The sequence below is a fragment of the Adelges cooleyi genome, unplaced genomic scaffold (assembly GCF_023614345.1).
Source record: "Adelges cooleyi isolate 19-005CV unplaced genomic scaffold, UGA_ACOO_1.1 ACOO_flye_CR_arks_rails_tigmint_CR_PRNA_9, whole genome shotgun sequence".
Classification (NCBI taxonomy): Eukaryota; Metazoa; Arthropoda; class Insecta; order Hemiptera; family Adelgidae; genus Adelges; species Adelges cooleyi.
The window spans coordinates 8510317-8529984 of NW_026096579.1; the positions used below are offsets into that span (position 1 = coordinate 8510317).

The 19668-nt window shown below is 33.3% G+C and overlaps 1 protein-coding gene across 7 annotated transcripts; it reads right to left on the reverse strand.

Moving 5' to 3' along the window:
- Positions 1–555: 555 nt before the first annotated feature.
- Positions 556–19641, reverse strand: LOC126846181 (polyamine-transporting ATPase 13A3-like). Of its 7 annotated transcripts, XM_050585405.1 has the most exons (23): positions 19516–19641; positions 18708–18838; positions 18479–18627; positions 18291–18410; positions 11724–11781; positions 11409–11518; positions 8549–8615; positions 7384–7527; positions 6832–6929; positions 6396–6563; positions 6252–6322; positions 6056–6174; positions 5828–5984; positions 5552–5756; positions 4663–4879; positions 4284–4585; positions 3994–4194; positions 3726–3917; positions 3379–3646; positions 3076–3318; positions 2850–2995; positions 2523–2751; positions 556–1872 (listed from the first exon to the last, which is right to left on the reverse strand). In XM_050585405.1, exons 8-23 carry the CDS (start codon positions 7409–7411, stop codon positions 848–850), a joined length of 3669 nt encoding a protein of 1222 aa, XP_050441362.1. In that variant the 5' UTR covers positions 7412–7527; positions 8549–8615; positions 11409–11518; positions 11724–11781; positions 18291–18410; positions 18479–18627; positions 18708–18838; positions 19516–19641; the 3' UTR covers positions 556–847. The 7 variants fall into 7 exon arrangements, with proteins under 7 accessions (XP_050441362.1, XP_050441364.1, XP_050441363.1 ...); XM_050585407.1 differs by lacking the exon at positions 8549–8615; XM_050585406.1 differs by lacking the exon at positions 19516–19641 and having other exon boundaries at positions 18708–18911.
- Positions 19642–19668: the final 27 nt, after the last annotated feature.

Here is a 19668-nt window from a genome sequence, read left to right on the forward strand (position 1 = left end):
CCTCATATTAGGCCACAACCTTCTTCCTAAAAGACTATTATCTTTAAATTACTTTCCTCTTTTTTCATTGCATTGCGAGAAAGTCTTCAGAGACTTGTCTTATTATCTCCTCGATTGTCCTGCTCTGTCTTGTGTAATAGAACAGTTCTTTTTAACTTCCTAGCTTCCAATGATATCCTTTTTCCTTCTCCAGAATTTGTCAGAATTTTATCCTTTCTTCTTATTTTTATTATCATATATTTTTTTTAATTTCATATTGTATACATTGTTTATTTGTAGTGTCTAATTTCAAAATTTAATTCCTATAGAATAAAGGCTATAGAAAAAAAAATGTATTTAATAGAAAACATAAACATATCGCAATTGATGAGGAAATTGAAGCAGCTTATTTTGAATTAAAATCTTACATTTGAAGATAAAACTATTATCAGTAAAGAGGATTTTGAACAACATACAATCTAATCCACACTTATTTTAATAAAACGTTTTGAAATCGTTTTCAATACTTTTAATAACAACATAATATCAATAACAATACAATTACAAAAAGTTCATACAGTTACTAGAGTACAATCAAAGTTTATAACGTTAAAAAATATATTATAAAATGAAATAAAAAAATGTAACTTTCTATTAGTTTACAAGGTCTTGGTAAAACGACACTTTTTGAACCTACTTAATTTTATGTGCAACTTAAATACATCTACAGCTTATCTTTTTCCAAAACTATCTCAATCGTATTTCCTTGGTAACATTTTTTTTTTTTAAATTTCATAAAATACAGAAAGCCAAGAAGTTCGTGACGGGCCAAAGCTCTAAACAGTTAAAGCGATAAAAAACAAAATTGTCACAGTTTAGTTATGATGGTTTTGAACCGTTCTTGTCGCTCGAAATCTTCAGTATCGATTTCGGAGTTTCGCATACACTCCAGCGACGAGGAAATGATTATCGGCTGGTGCTTACAGATGGGAGGCCAACCCGGGGAAGTGTCTAACTCGTGTTTGACCACCCGGTACATACACTGTTTGTTGGATTGGTGTGAAGCGATTTTCAATCGTTTCGTTAGCAAATAGTCGACGACAAAGTACTCGATTATCAGGCACACGACACAATCGCACAGGGCCAACGCGACCAGTACGACCGGAAATCCGATTTCCGGTGGGAATTCCAACTGGAGTGCTTGCTGCACCCAATCGGCCGGAAACACCGTGATGTACACACAAACGGCCGTCATGGTCAGCAAGGAAGTGAAGAATATCTTGTTCTTGTAGATCGGCACCCGGTACGGCTTGCCGTAGGAAAATATGAACGCCAATATGATGTACTGGAACTGAGACGTGGCGTACACCGCGTAGTTCTCGTAGCATTTGTACTCCATGGGTTGTGTAAAGTGGAAAGGCTTGAACCACGAGAACTGGTGGACGAGATAGAACGACAGCACCTGAGTGGACATCAACACGATAAGGTTTGCCGTCATCGAAAACAACGGCACGAACGACAGCAGTCTGGTGAGCGGAGGATTTTTGAACAAAGGCCCTTTGAACGACCGGTTTCTCCCGAAGAAGAACATGAAATGCACCACCAGGCCGACGTCGATAAACAGGAACTCAAAGTCGGTCAAGTTGCTGTCGATGTTGTACAAAATAAATGTCGAAGTGAACTCCAACAAACTGTAGAGCACCATGAATTTGAAAATGCCAAACGACGTGACCAACGCCGCTCGGCCTTCGCGAACGATCAAAGGCATGCAAGATATGTCAGCTTTGTGCGACGTGAAAGGAGAAGCCACCGACGATTCGGCTTCTGACAACGAAACGCCCACGTGGGCAGCTCGCAGTGCACCACAATCGTTGGCGCCGTCACCACACATTGCTGAAAGCCAAAGGCATAAGATTGGGTTAGGTTGGGTAGGAGCAGCAGGCACGAATCCAAAAGGTCAGGCCCACAGCAGTTCGGATCCTTTGAGGTGTCTTTCCGGTAAAATAATGAGTAGGTTCGAATGAAATACATAAGTGGCAGTCTAGGGGTTGCATCAATTGTGGAGAAAATGAGAGAGAATAGGCCGAGATGGTTATGAGAAGAGATGAGGCAGAGGCAGTGAGGTGTTATGAAGATTAATGAAGAGGGAAAAAGACCATAGAAAAGATGGACGGAATAGAGAGTGATATGAGGATAGCTGGGGTGTTTGAAACTAGATGTAGAAGACCGAGCTCTACGGAGGTGTAGGACTAGGGTAGCCGACCCCATGTAGTTGGGAGTGTAAGGCGAAGATAAAAAAGAAGAAGAAGATGGGAGAGGCGAGGGCAAAAGTAAAGGAGGAGTAGGGAAAGCTGGGGTGTGAAGGTCAGATGTTCAACATGTTTCAGATCAACTGATTTTCTATCAATCATCTCTCGATGACTCTCGGTTGACCCCTAGCCAAAAATCATTACCATGTTAAACGTGCTAGTTGAATTCTTCTTCGCCCCCGCCACCTTTGGATCCGCGCCTGTTTTAAAAGTAACTACGGTTGGCAGACTCACCGACGTGATAACCGATGTGTTGTAGTTCTTGAACTAATTGCTGTTTTTGTTCCGATTTCATTCGGGCGAAAACCGCTCCTTTGACGAGTATCCTGGGCAGAAGGTCCGGAAACGTATCTCTTATGATGGCCCATGTCCGACCGGTCAACGCAAAACAGTATTCACCGGTAACGCGGGCTTCCAAGTCGACGTCGTTTGCGTTGGAACTTCCAAAAACCGTAGTAGACCTCTAAATAAAAATTAAAAAAAAAAAAACAGTAAGCTCTAATGTCTAATTCCATAGACAATAGTTCTGTTGAGATATTCACGCAAATTATTTGTCCATACCAAAGGTGAAGTGATACCGCTGGCGGTGTAGTATATTTTAGGATTGTGTCCCTCCCTTTCGTCGGCCGTCACGTCAACGATTGTTTTCGATGGTAAAACTATACCGCATTCTTTGGCCACGCTCACGGCCGTTAAGATATTATCACCTAAATACATTTTCATATTGTACCAAAAAGGTCGGAAACACTTCTAGCGAATCTCCTAATTGTAACGATTTTCAACATACCTGTTATCATAACGATTTTCATATTGGCTCCTTGAAGTTCTTCGATGACCGGAGTGGTTTGGTCCTTGAGACGATTTTCTAAAATAACTAGACCAGCAAAAGTCAATTCGCATTCGACTTCCTCTCGCCTCAGTTTCGATATTTGAACGAAATTGCATTCGTCTAGTACTTTGTAAGCTATGGCGATCACTCTGTAACCTTCTTCGGTATAACCTCTTAACACCGTACTGGTTTTATTTGGCACTATATAAAAATAATTCTTGCTAAATATCCACTCGTAGGTAAGGTTTTAGTCTGTTTTACCTGTACTCGGGATACACAGAGATTGAATCATTTCCGGCGAACCTTTGGTGTAGACAATAAAACGAGGATCGCCTATCGTTTTGGTTATCATGCTCATTCGTTGCAAAGACGATGAGAAATGAAATTGATGTATAAGACCTATTTCGATTAGTTTCGTGTCTTCAGACGCAGACGACGGGGACCTTACGATCGAAGGTATTAAAACATCAAATTTCGAAGGGTCAACCACTTCCATCTCTTCTAGGCTCCATCCCGTCGACTCGAACATCTAAGAGTCATTTCATATTAGGCACGGGCGTATAAACTAAACAAGTTTTTTGGTTTAAGAACTATTATCGATTACCTACTTTAATATCGAGTGGATCGCCGGACACAATCGAATTCAGCAGAGTCAAAGAATGACAAGTGGCCATGCCCAATTTCAACGAATGACCATTAGACAACGCGGTAACATCTCTAATGGGCGATCCTAGCTCTTCGGTCGTTTCCACCGGCACTATTCCCCACATGTCCAATCCATCTTCTGTTAGCGTTCCCGTCTAAATTCATTCACACATTGTTTGTATCTAAATCGAGATCATCGTTAAGACCCCGCAATATGATCAGAAGTCTTACTTTATCGAAGCAAATGCAATCTATGGACCCCGATACGTTAATCACTCTCGAGTTTATGCAAGAAATTTGATATTTTTGCAGTCTCCTCAACGCGTAAATCTTTCCAACCGTCATCGCTGCCGGAAGCGCTGGCGGAATGACAATTGTGAACAAATCTAATGACTTCACAACGATGTCGGACCACGTTATACCTCTAGACGCCTGCGTGTGGCACAAATTATATTGTTAATTAACGTATTTCATGATATTGGACGTGCAATTATTAACAACTGAACCGTGTGTTCATATACTTTCGACAATCCGGTGTAAATCGATCCGATGGTCGCGATGGTGGCCAAAATCCAAATGAACCGATACGTGTCTTTGTCGAATCTAAAATCAGTTGGCGGAGGGTAAAGGATCGACCTCACCAACGAACCTTTGGCAGTCAGAAAACCTGTTCTCAACACCACCGCGTGTACTTTTCTGTCGGAATGGTATCGCGCCTGCAGGACTTTCGTTCCGGAAAACAGAGTGTGGTTGGTGTCTTCGCGTTCGTTGTACAGAAAATTGATGTTTGGCAATGTGGTTTTAACTACCGGCACGCTTTCGCCTAAAACGACGTGTGAACCGTCGGTAATCATAATTTACTATCCCCCAGTCAATACCGATAATAACTGGCGTAATTACCTGTCAGCATGCTTTCGTTAACAACGCACGTGCCACACAGCAATGCCGCATCGCAAGGCACTTCAAATCCATAACGCGGTATGACAATTATGTCGCCCGGCACCAAATCTGTAGTAGAAATTTCTTCATATACTGATTCAACCTTTGGCTCGCTTAGTCTTCGGCAAACGACCACTTTGTCAGTAGAATGCACCGTTTGCCGCAATGTTTTTTGGTTCTAAAAAATACATAAAATTCGCATTAAATTGGTAATACAATAGCTCTCATTTTTTCCAGAAGAATTAGGTCATGAGACTTGAAGAGTGGAGAGAACCGCTTGAAGGGAAAAAATTGAGGATTGGTAGGAGTAAAACGGAGACAATCGTGTTTGATTTTGGAGAAAGTTTTAGGGTAAGACAGGTAATGCAGATGGGTAACGATGAAGTGTGTGAGGTTGATAGGTTTAAGTACTTAGGATCGGTGGTACAAAAAAATGGTGAGTACGAGGAGGATGTGAAAAATAGAATAAATTGTGGATGGATGAAGTGAAAGGGCCCGTCGGGTGTTTTGTGTGACAGAAGGATGCCTATAAGATAGAAAGATAAATTGTATAGGTCGGTAGTGAGGCCAGCAATGTTATATGGGCCAGAATGTTCGGCAGTAGATAAGAAAACTGAACAGAGAATGAGTGTAGCGGAGATGAGAATGTTAAGATGGATGAGTGGAGTGACTAGGGAAGATAGATATAAGAAATGAATACATAAGGGGAAGTCTAGGAGTTGCATCAATTGTGAAGAAATGAAAGAGAGTAGGCTGAGATGGTTCGGTTATGTTATGAGAAGAGATAAAGGCAAAAGCTGTGAGAGGTGTTATGAAGATGAATGTAGAAGGAAAAAGAGGAAGGTCTTACTGCGCGAGTTTGAACAACCGACGATGTTATTCCAAATACAGACATGACGACAATCGCTCCTAGATAGTACACATAACCTTCGGAAAACCACACAACAAAGGAAAATGCCTGAAAGATGTACAGTGGATTGAGAACTTCCAGTCCTATCAGCGTCAATATACTTTGAGTGGGTATGTCAATTGTGTTTGGGCCATAAATAAAACGTCTGCAATTGAACATAAGTGAATAATTATTTATTTATCCGTTTTTTTTCTTGTGCATTTTTTTATTATATACCTTATAAACTGTTCTTGAACAGAATAACCTTTGAAATTGTGCAGCTGCGCTGTTGTCAGTCCTTTATCTAAACCAACAAGTTTTTGAAACAGACCTTGCGACTCGCACCAAACGTAACAAATTTTTTTTATATGAATCGCTCTGATTTGACATACATCTGAATTTCAAACGTTCAAATTGACATTATCAAACCGTTCGTTTTACGGTGGAAAATAAAAACTCACATACCTTGAAACGATCCGTCGTTCAAATGTATCCTAATCGATTTCACATCCGATCCTTTTTCGATTTCATCGTCTTTAATTGGTTCTAAGATATCTTTCGAGTAGGCCTCGTTATCGTAGACACTAAAAATGCAGTAAAATCAAAATGATCTATTCGAACAAAAAAGTGATTCGTTTTTTTACATATTATGATGGCTCACCCGATATTTTCGATAGATACATTTTTCACTTTTTTAACGAAGTACGACTTGTACATTCCTTCATAACTATCCTAGAAAATTAAAGTCAACCCGGTTAATTCGAGATCAGATTCACTTGAATCGCAGGCAATACAAATTACGCACAACAACCAGAACCCGTTCTGCTTTGCTGAGTGGACACTTTGTAAACATGGCGTACACAATCCAATGTGGATACCAATGGAACAACAATCGTATAAACCCCAAAGACAGAAAAATAAACATCCATGTTAGTATTGTCAACGGGACGCTTCGTTTGTAACCGAATATTATCTAAAATTACACTTGTACACAATTAAGATAGTAGTAATATATATATATATATATATATATCATTTACAATCTAACACCACATTCGAAGCCACCGAGTGCACTCGCATTCAATAAGAAATTGGTGTTTTGTTATGTGCCCTTTCAAGAAGGTACTTATTACTTAATACACCGCATCATATTGTATATTAGGCAGTAGACTTATATTATATGTCTATTGCCAAAAACAAATATTAAATACTAATAAATTATTATATTTTCCATTGTTTACCATTTCATCTTCCTCGTCGGCATTGAGTATTGCATTATATTTCACTGTCGATGCTCGTTTTGATTGGTAATCGAAGCCGTTCTGTTTAAAAACTGCCCCTATTTTACACAACAAAGAATATTATGTTTTTAAACAATAATTACCATATAACTATTTAGTTCGAATGGTACACGTTCAACTGAAAGTCATCGAGTGATACGCTAGTAGAGATGGACATCATTCGAATGTGTGTTTAATATTTTTCAATGAATATATTTTCGGTTGTAATAGTTAATTAGCGAAATATTATATATTTTAGGTAAAAAAGAAATGTTAAATGTTCAATCATGTATAATTTGTGTATTTGCGTATAAAAGTTAAAATATTGCAAGTATAAGGTGAATGTCTTTGTACAACAGACGATTAAAATCTTTAACTTATAAACCATTTTCGTGGACATAGAATGAACATTACTTTCAACACAATACACGTTATGTTAAGATGTTACTTGGCGGACCTTTCGGCTAAAAGTCGACAAATTAATAATTGTAAAGCTGAGTAAATGTATTTTACCTTGAGGGCAGTTTTCATTTGATGCCATAATCAGGAAATTTTAAAACCCCTAACGATCGTGTTAGTCTGATATTATTAACCGCCCAACGTACAGGCATTCACGAGCCGTTCCGGTACCGTCTGATTTGGTCTGCCACTGAGACCCTGTTCATAATAACAAACAAAACACACAATTATTACTGCCGTATGAGTAATCATTCTTAAAACTCAATATGTCAGCAATAATAATATAATATACAATAATATTTGTGTAAACCTACACACCGATGCTTATCAAAATTTACTCGATAACGGATGCTGCTGGCGCGAGCCGATAAATCACAATAGTCGTACATTGTTTTTTAAATCATTCCCTTAAGCGATTGTTTTAAACGTATGTTTTCGTTTAAGATTTTTTTTTCTTTTTTAAGAAGTCAAGCCACTTTCAAGGACTCGTAAAAATTATTTTACGACCGACGGACAATAAGAAAAAGGTACATGGAAAATTCAGTAGGTACACGCGAATGAGAATTGGGTATTTAAAAAATATTGTCTAACAACAGTAAAATAAAAAGTGTTACGACATACATATTTTTTTTGGTTATTACCGGAGGCTTGGATTTGCGGTATCGTGGAAAGTCTGGTAATTACCATATTATGTCAGTAGCTGTTTTCCAAAATGACTTATATATGACTCTACGTGTAACCGACAATTTAGTCTTCTATCTGAAAATAACCTAACCTATCCTGAGTTATTTACGTCGGTATACCACAAGTAATAATACAGTATTTTTGTTTGACTCGACATATTTTAATAAACAATAAATCTACCTCAAAGCGTTAAGTGAAAATATTACCAACATTAGTCAGTAACTCATTACAATATCCATAAAATATTAAGAATAAAAACCAGTAAGTCTTCAGAAACCTAACCTAGCCTAACCTAACTCGACCCTCGGGCTTCTCTATGGGGGCTACTCTTTCCCCCCTTGTTTATCGTCTTCCCATTTCGAGCGAAATCTGTAAAACATAGGCTGTATGTTTTTTGTATATTATGCACGTCCCTTTTGATGACGTCACGACTTGACCGTGAGCTGACGTCATCAAACGAGCCTTGACGGAATTCCGTCGTGCAAAATACAAACACTTTTAAGCTAATAATTAAAAACCGTAATGATTAGCTTACTCAAAAGAGTGGACCGCAGCTCCTACGAAACCGTCATCGTCGATTAATATTTATCATTATAACTATACTAAAAAAAAAAAAAATGTTTATACACCAATGATTATAAAAAAAACCTTTGTGAGAACCTAAATTGACAAAAATTAATATTACTGTTCGGTGTACATGAATAACCGACAGTAAATAATCCGCTTAAATGGTTGCACGGTGTTATATCCATTTTAATTAGGACAAGTACTCGTTGAATAAATCTCTATAGACAACAGCATGAGTTATTAATCTACTCTCAGACGTTATCACGTGGTATGTTTACACTTTACCAACGGGTAACTTATATCTTAGTTTTCTCTTCGAGTAGAACCGCATCAGAATTTGTTGTCATCATTTAGCTTGCACGTGTGACAAGAGAGCTTTGGAGTATGATAATATTTGCAAAATAAAAAAAACATTCACTATTTTATTAATTAACATCCACCAACATACTATTAATATCTCAAGTGTAATATTGTTTCACTCGTTTAAACATGGAATTCTTGTACAGGCAGTTTAGACATGGTAGACAAATAGAACCGCAGAATTGGGAAAAAAATAATTTAAGCAACGAATTAAAAAGCTAATGCAAAAATAATAAAAATACGTACTAGTTTAAACAAAAAGACACTATTATTTTATTGGAAAACGCACTGTTATTACTAATATCATTGAGTACAACGTATACTCAATGCTAACATTTAGAGTTTATTGGTGAAAAATGTAAACCAAAGTAATAAACAAAAAAGCTAGTACAGTGGGGTCGGGGCATATGGAGAGGTCATAGGTCTACAGAAATTATTATAACTGAAAGTGATAAAATCACTTTTAAATAAACGCTTCGATGCGAATCTGTGGGTAGATGTATAAACCACAAATAGCAACTAAAACTGACTACGGTCAAAGTGTAATTTTTCCCTATTTTTTGGTTTTTCCTTAATAAAAAAAATGCTTGGCTATAGCTTTTCGAGAAAATGTTATATGTTATAGCCCATTCTAGATCTACCTTTGGTCTAATTTTCATACATAAACCCCTTAAACTTTGAATGCAAAAGCGAAAGAAAGAATAAAATTCCACCCCTTATATGAGAAAGAGTGTACGATAATTATTTAGGTTGTCAACGTTTGTCGGTAGTACTATTTTTTAAGAATATTCTGTACAAGTTTGGAACTAATTGGACTATGTAGAAAAAATATATGAGCGCCGAAATTTTAAGTAGAAAAAAATGTGATTTTTTGGTCGTTTTTCTCGATTTTGATGGGGAAGGAATGAACTTTTTAAATTTTTAGTCTGACAAAGTATCTTACAGATGTGATTTTTGATCTTAAGAGCTGCTACACGAAGAAAACGGTTCAGTGGCTTAAAAAATATCGTGGGTACAGACACAAATAAATAGACATAAAATAAAAATACATCATTGTAAATACAATACCTTCTCAGCTATCGCATCGAAGCTAAAAGCATATTATTTAAGCTTACTAACCAAACCGACATTGAAATATACTATTAAGTGTACTTAAACAAGAAAAAACAATTCAGCTGTCACTACCATAGAATAATTAATTACTTTGACTAAATTAAATAATTCATTTTTAATTAAATTGAATGTAATTAGTTAATTTTATTAGTAATTTAAGTTTACCTAAATTATTTATTAATAACTCATAAAATCCTCCGGCCTAAGTCACATTAACTCTTAAAATATGGAATTTATTCTGAATTGTATTTTAAGTTTAAATTCATTGGCCCAAAAACAAATATAATTTGATATTTTTTTATGATTTTAAACAAAAGTTTATATATTTGAATTATTTCATTATGTTTAAATGAATAATACAACTAAAATTTGCGTTTATCTTTACCTTTGCTTTACGTTTAGAACATTTTTTATCAGTTTAAATTTTACTTCTGTTTTTATATGAAATACATCAATCCAAAACACCCACTGAATTCATTAGTTAGTACATATTTTTTCATATGGAATGAAATATCGGGTGAGTCTTTTAACGCTTTACACCAGTTATCTGTTCAAATATTTGATACTTATTATTTTGTAGTTTTTCTTTCTAAAAAACATTTTTGTTTTTGCTATACTAAAACATTGAATAACATTATAATTTTGATTTTTTTAGTATTTTCTAGAGCTTTATCAACTTTTTAAACTTAAGTAGTAACGTTATATTTGATTGACTTTTTTTAATTAAGGATAATTTACTGAAATGTTTGACTGGTCGGTAATCAGTTTTGAATAAATAGTTTTAGAGTTATTTAAGTTTAATATTTAAGATGGGAGGATGGGTGGAGTGTAGAGTTATTTTTAACACTGCACGCAATACTCATTCGCATTTCACCTCACGTTCTTTAATTTAAACTTAAATAACTGTAAAAATAACTACTCAAAACTGATTATCGACCAGTCAACGTTTTCAGTAAATATGTTACAATTTAAGTTCCAAAAGTCGATTAAGCTCTAGCAAATAATATTAAAAAATATACGCTATGCAAAATTGCAATAATTTTAATAGAGTGAACTAGTGTAGGACATTAAAAGAATCACCCGGTATATTTGGACGAGGGACTTTGTACACCGTTTGTATTAAAGTAATAATACTTTAACTTGGAAATTTGTTGAACGAATGTTATTATAAACATTTAGGTGTATTTTCAAGTAGTAAAATTAAATTGTGCTGAATGAAACGATGGCCTTTTGGGCAAAGTGTATAAACACTTGTGGACGAAGAGTGCGGTAAACCATTAGGTTTTTTTTTAAATAATAATAATATTGTAAAAAAAGCTATGAGATTTATGTGGGGGGGAAAAACAGTTACTCACAGTCGCTTGACTAGTAGATGTAAATGATTGTTGAACACCGGTTTTGCGATACTCCCAGGCACGATAATGGACACTAGTGGACATAGACTGATGAGTGGTCCAAGGTTTCGCTGTTGGATATGATAGTTTATGGTTCATTTTAATAAAAATTTGCATACTGCTATAATACGTCCACAACACAGCTGTATACTGTCGTGTGCGTAGATGTTAAATGAATAGTAATTAAGGCCATTAACAAGCTTCAGTGGTTGTTTTCTCTAATTAAGCCAAATCAAGGGCAAACTTTACGAATTTATTTTCCGTGGTACTACTTACCTTAGGGATCTTTCTTTCTTCGGATTCGTCGTCATGTAAAATAGTAAAAGTAGCGTCTCTGAAATAAAAAACAACACTACAATAATTAATCTTCCACGCTAATAGGTTTGTGATGTAGGTAGTGTATATATTATGACAGTTAATTTTATCTATAGCCGAAGGAACAGAACACCTCATTTCTAATTGTTTCAAAAAAATTAAAAAAATTCGTGCTGTGAAGGATTAATACTTTATTAATTCCACCTAACCGTAATGTGACCGACCACAGTGCTCTAATAAGGGTTTATACAGAATCAATAAATCCAGCATAAGTGGCAATACAGGTGCTATACACTATGAAACGGTCTCTCTATAATAGTCTCTATGACGCAGGTTAAGAAGTTCACAGTTTTTTATCTCTTTAATCCTAAAGAGGTAGGACTAGACAGATTATAAAATAAAGACGCTACTAAATCGTGTTCGATGGTGGAATATTATGGTGCGTTAATTTTGATCGTATTGGTCACATTTTATATATTATGAATTAATCATATCGATCATTTTTGTTCTATTATATCTCCAATATCCAAACTCACTTTTGAAATAACTTAAGAGTTGAAAATAAAATACTATCGACAGTAATTTGGGTTTGTTCGTTTTACTAAACAATTAAAACTATTTACATACCTACATTTTATTTTACATTATTAATTATTTAACACAAATTAATCCATTGAACGATTTTTTTTTTAATTTACATAATATTGAATCTTAAAAGTAAACGAATACATGTTGTCAAACCTTACCTAACCTAACCTAACCTGCCCAAACTGATGAAGCTTTAAACACTTAAAAAAAAAAATAATTCTATTCTAAATTTAGTACTTATCATTAAAATATTAAATTCCTTATAGCCTATTTTCTTAGTTGACAAAACTCACACAAAAATAAATCTATATAAACAGGTTTTTTTTTATCGTGGGCCACTCAATATCTCACTTGGTTTAATAAATTTTTTTTTTTTCATAAGAGTTAAGTACATTATTCTTAATTTAAAAAGTTAATGAAATGTATGCGTTACCATTTAAGTTACAAAAGTTGATATAAAAAAAAGCTAATTAGAGAGGGGCTAGGAACATAAAAGGTTGTGGAGAATTGAGATTACTTTACTTTATATGAAAACACTGTGAAAAAAAAGGTCAACTATTAATTAAACCAAATGCGAGTGGCCCACGATAAAAGAATCACCCTGTATAGGAATCACTGTTTTTTATCAATTTTTTTTAATACTTAACGTAAACACAATAAGTACCTTATTAATATGATAATGTTGCGTTTGAACTTGATCGACTCGTTGAACAGTAATATTTTTATTTCATCAACAGCGATTTTACCGACATAAAAAAACACAGGCCATGATTAAACCAAATTGATCTCAAAAATTAGTATCCATCTAATAGGTAAGTACATCGCACGTATCAAACGATCAAACGATTGAAGCCAACTACTATGTAGGTAGTAAAGTAATCGACACATAGCCTAAGCCAGCAACAATCGTGTCGACAGTTAATAATTGTACAAGGCCTAATATTGCCTTATCACTTGTTCCGAGGTATGCCAGAAATGTAAATGCTCTCATTAAGACGTTCTTTGTAGAATTTTGTAGGTTTATTTTTCCACTACACGTACCTTACTGACAGTGCACTTATGTCCGTTAACCGACACCATGAAAATCTCTACGGAGAAGACTGGGGGAAATATCATCACTCATCATATATTTTTTTAAAAAAACACTAGATAACAAATGGTTCTTTTGACATTTGTTCGTTTCACGACAATATTAAACAATAATCTAATTTTTCTGCGTTTTGTTTGGTTTTTTTTTTTTTAAATTGTTAAAAAATATATATTACAAGAAGGGACTTATGAGTGTTTATAGCACTTCTCGATTTTTACTATCTTTTATAATATGATATATTATATTTGTTGTACTAATTTACGGTGATATGATAATTTTTTTATTGGAACAGACCGAGTGGGCGTTGCACGTGCATTTTTACAGTATAAAAACACGAGTTGGCTTTCTGGTACAGCTCTTCCATAAATTATCTTACAGGAAAGTTACTTATACCGTCTGAAAGTTAAGAACTTTATCTGTGTCGCCTTGACGATTTTTTTTTAATGACGCAATTAGTTTTTTATTCAAATAAAGGTAAAAAAAGTTAAAAAAAAAAAAAAAATTTTAAGCACTCGTTTTGTTTTTAATAATAAAGTTACTATAAAATTCTCTCCTGTCAGAAAATGTTTGGAAGATCTGTATCGAGAAAAAGGAGACAGTTTTTCTATAACAATTTTTTTAAATCTCTGTCGAGGAAGCTGTGATAGTCCCAAATATCAACATAGAGTCCTAATTACTGAACTATTAATTACACATCACAGTTTAACCTTCAAGTTAAGATTTTATAAAAAATTGCCTTAATAAATGGGCGGAGTGGCGTCCTTATAACGTACCTTGTAGCATTGAGTGTACAATATTTATATTACATTCTTATAATAGAGTTTATTAGTAACTTTCATCCCACCATAAGACTGTACGTGTAAGTGAAAATATACACTAAAGCAAATTGTGTATTTTATTTCAAAACCATCAAACCTAATCTAACCTAACCACTAACCCAATACATCATAATAGGTATTATGTAAATCAGGGTGATTCATTATGAATAAAACACAATTTGTTTAATTAAAATTAACTACAGTTTAGTAGTTTTCCTTTTTGAAAACATTTTTGTTTAAATTATTTTACAATATGATACTACTATTAAATATTTACATTTTTTAGTACTTTCTAAAGCTATATCAGCTTTTGAAACTTAAATGATAAGACACTCATTTTTTTCCTAAAATTATCGCAATTATTTCCATACATTTTTTTTTGAAAAATACATTTTAACCGATGAATTCAAGCCCAGGTAAGTATAGTTATGATACTAATTTATAACTTTAATAATAACGCGTACTCTAACAAAAAAAATTTACTATGTAAGTATAATTTAATTAATTAATAATTTATTATTAATAGTTTCTAATAAAGTACCGCCTAACCAATTAAAGTTATCTAATAAATCTATACTATAATTCTATTGTTTTCCAACCACTCAAAAATATATTATTTTCTGTTGTCATTATTTTATCGCTGCTCTTTAGGGTGTTTCAATTGAGCTGTTCACGATAAAATTATCACCCTGTATGTATATATTAAACCTATTAAATCTAACATAGCCCAACTTTTGCCTTGGTTTTTTTTATACTGTCACAGTAATGGAAAGAATTTAGTATTGCTTCCCTTCGTGGGACCATCTTATCCTAACCGAACTTATCTAAATGTTTTTTATTGTACAACATTTCCTGATAACACCGATTGAAATACGTTATTGTCTCATAGGTAAACCTTGAAGACAGTGGTGTTTATTACAATTTCAATAGCTAACGCTCGTTCGCACGGTCAGTGAAGACAATATGTATGTACATTAATAATAAAAAAATTAAAACAATTCCCAGTTTGCATACGGTTTACGATCGCGTAATACATGTCATTTAGTCAGAAGCTAAACCGGCAGTTATTAATTATCTCCAATTAACAGTGGTCGTGACCCATGTAAAACGGTACACATATAACAAAATATTCTGCGTTTACACCATTGTAATTAGGTATACACGAACAGTTGGTGGAAATGTAACAATATTTTTTTTATAATATACGGCCTTTATTATACAATATTGGGCGAGATCCTTTTCCGCCAAAACAAGATTCAAATCAGTCGATGAATTAAGCGTAAGTAGCCCATTTCCAAAACTAATTATCCTCACTTTTTGAATTTTCGAGAAAATAAGAAAAAAATTGTTTACACAACTAGAGGTATAACATACAAATACTATTATTAATGGCCCTATACGTTATTTTATTTTTCCAATTATGTTCAAAATTTAAAAATTAAGCTAAGTGGAAATAATTTAATACAAATTTGTTATCAACTTGATAAACAATAAGTACTAATACTATAAATAGTATAAACTATACTAATGAGTATAATTATTTACCTGGTACTTTTCTTTAATAAAATAAAATTGTTTCTAACTTAAATATTAAAATAGCTTTTATGAAATCCGTTTTGTTGATAATATGTCCACAATATGTTTTGACTCAACAAACGTTTTATATTATAGTATGTTTATTACTGCTGATAATAACTTTTAAAAATAAACTTGTAAATTATCATTTTAGAAAATAAATATCATTAAAAGCTGATGGAATACTTAAGCCAGACAAGTTTTTTTTTTTAATCTTTGTCAATAACAAAATAATAATAAGTAATAACTAAAGCATTAAAAGTAGATATAACAGACAAATCATTTATATTGTTTTCTAATTTTAATATAATAACTTAATCATATTTTATTGTCTTAAGTCTTTAAAACTATTCATAATCCATTTAATAATACAATTTTTTTCTTGAAAAGACAAATGTAAAGTGTATAAAAAAGCCATAAAACGCAAAATATTTTTAAAACTTATCAAGACCATTTATAACAATCAAAAAGTTTAAAAATTAATAAAACACCCAGAATATGTAAATATGCACACATAATGAAACAATGTGGATTAAGGCAACACAATAAATAGTCACATAAATGTATGTTGTAGATAACTTGTATAATATACTAGTGTAAAATAAGGAAATCCGTGTTTATAAATATATTAGGAAATACATTTGAACTTTTGTGTTGTCTGGGCATCAATACATATTATAGCACGCTGTGTTTGCAATATTGTGCTTAATTCATCGACTACTTTGAATTCGATTTTATTTTTGGTAGAAAAGAGATTTGGACGTTATCTTTATACACTTACACACAATAAAGTAACGTTACATTATTAAATAATAACGATTGTTAAGCTTTGCAACTTATTAGATTAGCAAGATAGAAAATGAAAGGTAAAACAAAATGAAAACTCGTAATGTTAAAAAGAGATTGAAATAAGCCAATTAAATTGAAAGGCCGCAGCGTACGTTCAGTATGTTAACAGTAAAAAGCGGAGGCTGAATGTTTAGGGAAAAATAAGAAGTTAAATAGAGAGAGAGAGTGTTTTATTGGACAATGGCCGGGCAGGTTAAACAATATGGGAATAAATTATTAAACGATCGAAGTTTTAATGGCCAAGTCTGAGACGGTAGAGGAGGAAGTAACATTTCATTATTATTGTGTAGTTATTATTACTATTTGTCTTGGTTTAATCAACCCGTGAACGCGGTTGTCAATAGTATCGCGCGACAAAAATTAATAAACACAACTGTTCGTGTTTAATAATAAAATTGTTTTTTTAAATTCAACAGTTCTTGCCGTCATCGATTTTAGAACACCGAAAATCGTTGAAGATATTAACCCTATTTACCGGACACGAAGTTGAAGTAAGACACGCCGCAGCGTGGTCTAAAAATATCCAGTTTTAATTTTTAACATTTTTTTTGTTACTCTAACTGCTAGGTTAAAGTTGAGAGGTCACGTACTGTTATTTTTTACCTAAAAAAATACTCTATATTTAATCGGTAGAACTATGTCTCAAGAATATTCTTTACAAATTTAGACCTAATTGGACTATTTTTAAAAATATATGGAGCGCCGTAATTTTAAGTCGAAAAAAATGTCAATTTATCTGGTGTTTTTCTCGATTTTGAAGGGGAAGGGAGGAACTTTTTTAATTTTTAGTCTATCATAATTGATACCTTATTCTAATTAGATAGATCTAATTATTTCTGATCTTAAGAGCTGCTACACAAAGAAGTCGATTCAGTGGCTTAAAAGATATCGTGGGTACAGACACAAAAATAAAAATAATAAAACATCATACAGCTGCCACTACCATAGAATAATAAATTAATTATTTTGACTAAATGAAATAATTTTTTTTTTTAAATTAAATTTAATGTAATTATTTCATTTTATTAGTTTAACAATTTATATTTACATAATTGAAATTGTTCAGGAGAGCAAATTAATTTGTTTACTTTTAATAAGATTGTACTACAAAATGTTCATTGTAAATGTGAACATCGCAACAAATATAAATTTGAGATTTAAAGAACTTTTATAAAAATTAAAGCACATTTAATTCTCTACCAATTAGTACCAAAAAGTGCATTTTGAAAAAAGTGGACTTACAACAAGTTTGCACTAAGTTATTTTCGATGGTTTTTTTTGGATTCTAAACCACTGGGCACTGTGCGCCGTTAAGATTAACAATTAGGACTCGCGAATAAACGTTTTTTTCCAATAATAAGGCTTTGGTGATTAAATAATACTAATAATACTCATATTATTTATACTATTTAGATAACGGCATTTCCAGGGTGCATTTATTTGACTGGCTACTTATCTTGTTGACGATTATTATTTAAACGAAACGTTAAATACCACCAAAAACTACTAATCGACATTGTCGTTTGGAGCGACGAATAAGAAATTAAAAATATATATATTCCTAAGTTTCATTCTTTTTAGTTGTATAATAAATAAATTTTAACTCACCGTTCAGAAGTAGGTCGATTGGATTGGATTTGTGACGTTATACGAAGGTAGTTGTTTACATTCGGCAATCACAGCTAGTCTTATAACTTTCACTTACAAATATTGTATGCAGAACTTTCTCTGAAAATAATTATCCACTTTTGAACAACTTAAACGGTAACTAATTTGGCTGGCCCGTACACGCTTACCATGGCGTCCAAACGTTAACGATTAAAAAAAAAAAATTTTCAGAACTGCCGGTAGCGACCAGTGGACATTTACTAATTTTAAACGACAACAAAAAAATTATATCATAATTTACGTTACCGTTTAAGTGTTTGTAAACGACAACAGAACTCTGAAATCGACCAAAATAAAAAAAATGAGCGAAAACCGGTACCCAGTTGTTGTTACATAATTCGAATATTTTATAAATACTTTGAAAGCGGTCGCATATTTTGTTTTGTTTTTACTAATGACGTCATACAGCCAATTTTCCAACGTTAAAACGTGCCTATGGAAAATGCTTTTTAATCGCTCCGTGATGATTTTAAAGCAAACAAATATCCCTATAACAAAAACGAAAGATAAGATTTTGAAGATAATGTCATAATAATATCCTTTACAAACATGCCGTGATAGGGCGAAAAACACAAATTAACTAACAAAAAATGTTCGATCTTATTACTAAACTACACGTTACAGTTCAAGGTTACAGTTAAGATTTTGCAAAAAATTCCTAAATAAATAGGTAGGCCAGGTTAACGCGACTGTTAGTTAGGGTCGTAAACAGTGTTGCAAACTGAGTTGAAGTAAAATTCCCCAGATTATTATTAAAAAATCCCTTGATACGATACAATATTCCTAAATACACATACCTATATTTTTTTGTAGATTTTGTTGTACTTGATAGCTATTTTTCAATCGTTACTTTAAAGTCTGTATAGTAAAATGAAAAAAAATGTGATTATATTATTTGTATTATGCCGTTTGCCGGGGTCCTAATTATCACAACAGTTAACTACGATAAACATTAGTTAGATTTTACAACAAAGTTAATTTGCATTACATTTCCAATTGCATACGTTTTAGGAAAAAAATTCCTATATACCTATAGGCAATATTCTAATTCCCTAAATATATAGGGATAAATCGCCCTAGGGTTGGCAACACGCTGGTCGTAAAGGCGAAAAACGTTTTGCAAAAGTCGTTATCTAAACTATAAATAACGAATATGACAACATACCTGGTAAATGGTTAACCACTATCGACCGCCGTTACCCAGCGTGCGGTCACTATAATGTTATTATCATCACACCGTGTCACAAATTGTTATTGCAGTGGAGACGTTTCACGCGTACCGGCCGTGCGGCGACAACGCGGTTTCACCGTCGACCGC

Excerpts from the sequence above, each read along its gene's own strand:
- LOC126846181 (XM_050585410.1), bottom strand. The coding sequence starts at position 7,411 with ATGGCATCAAATGAAAACTGCCCTCAAG. Across the intron at positions 3,647-3,725 it reads GCGATCCACTCGATATTAAA|ATGTTCGAGTCGACGGGATG; the intron begins GTAGGTAATCGA and ends AATGACTCTTAG. Across the intron at positions 2,996-3,075 it reads GAAAATCGTTATGATAACAG|GTGATAATATCTTAACGGCC; the intron begins GTATGTTGAAAA and ends AAATGTATTTAG.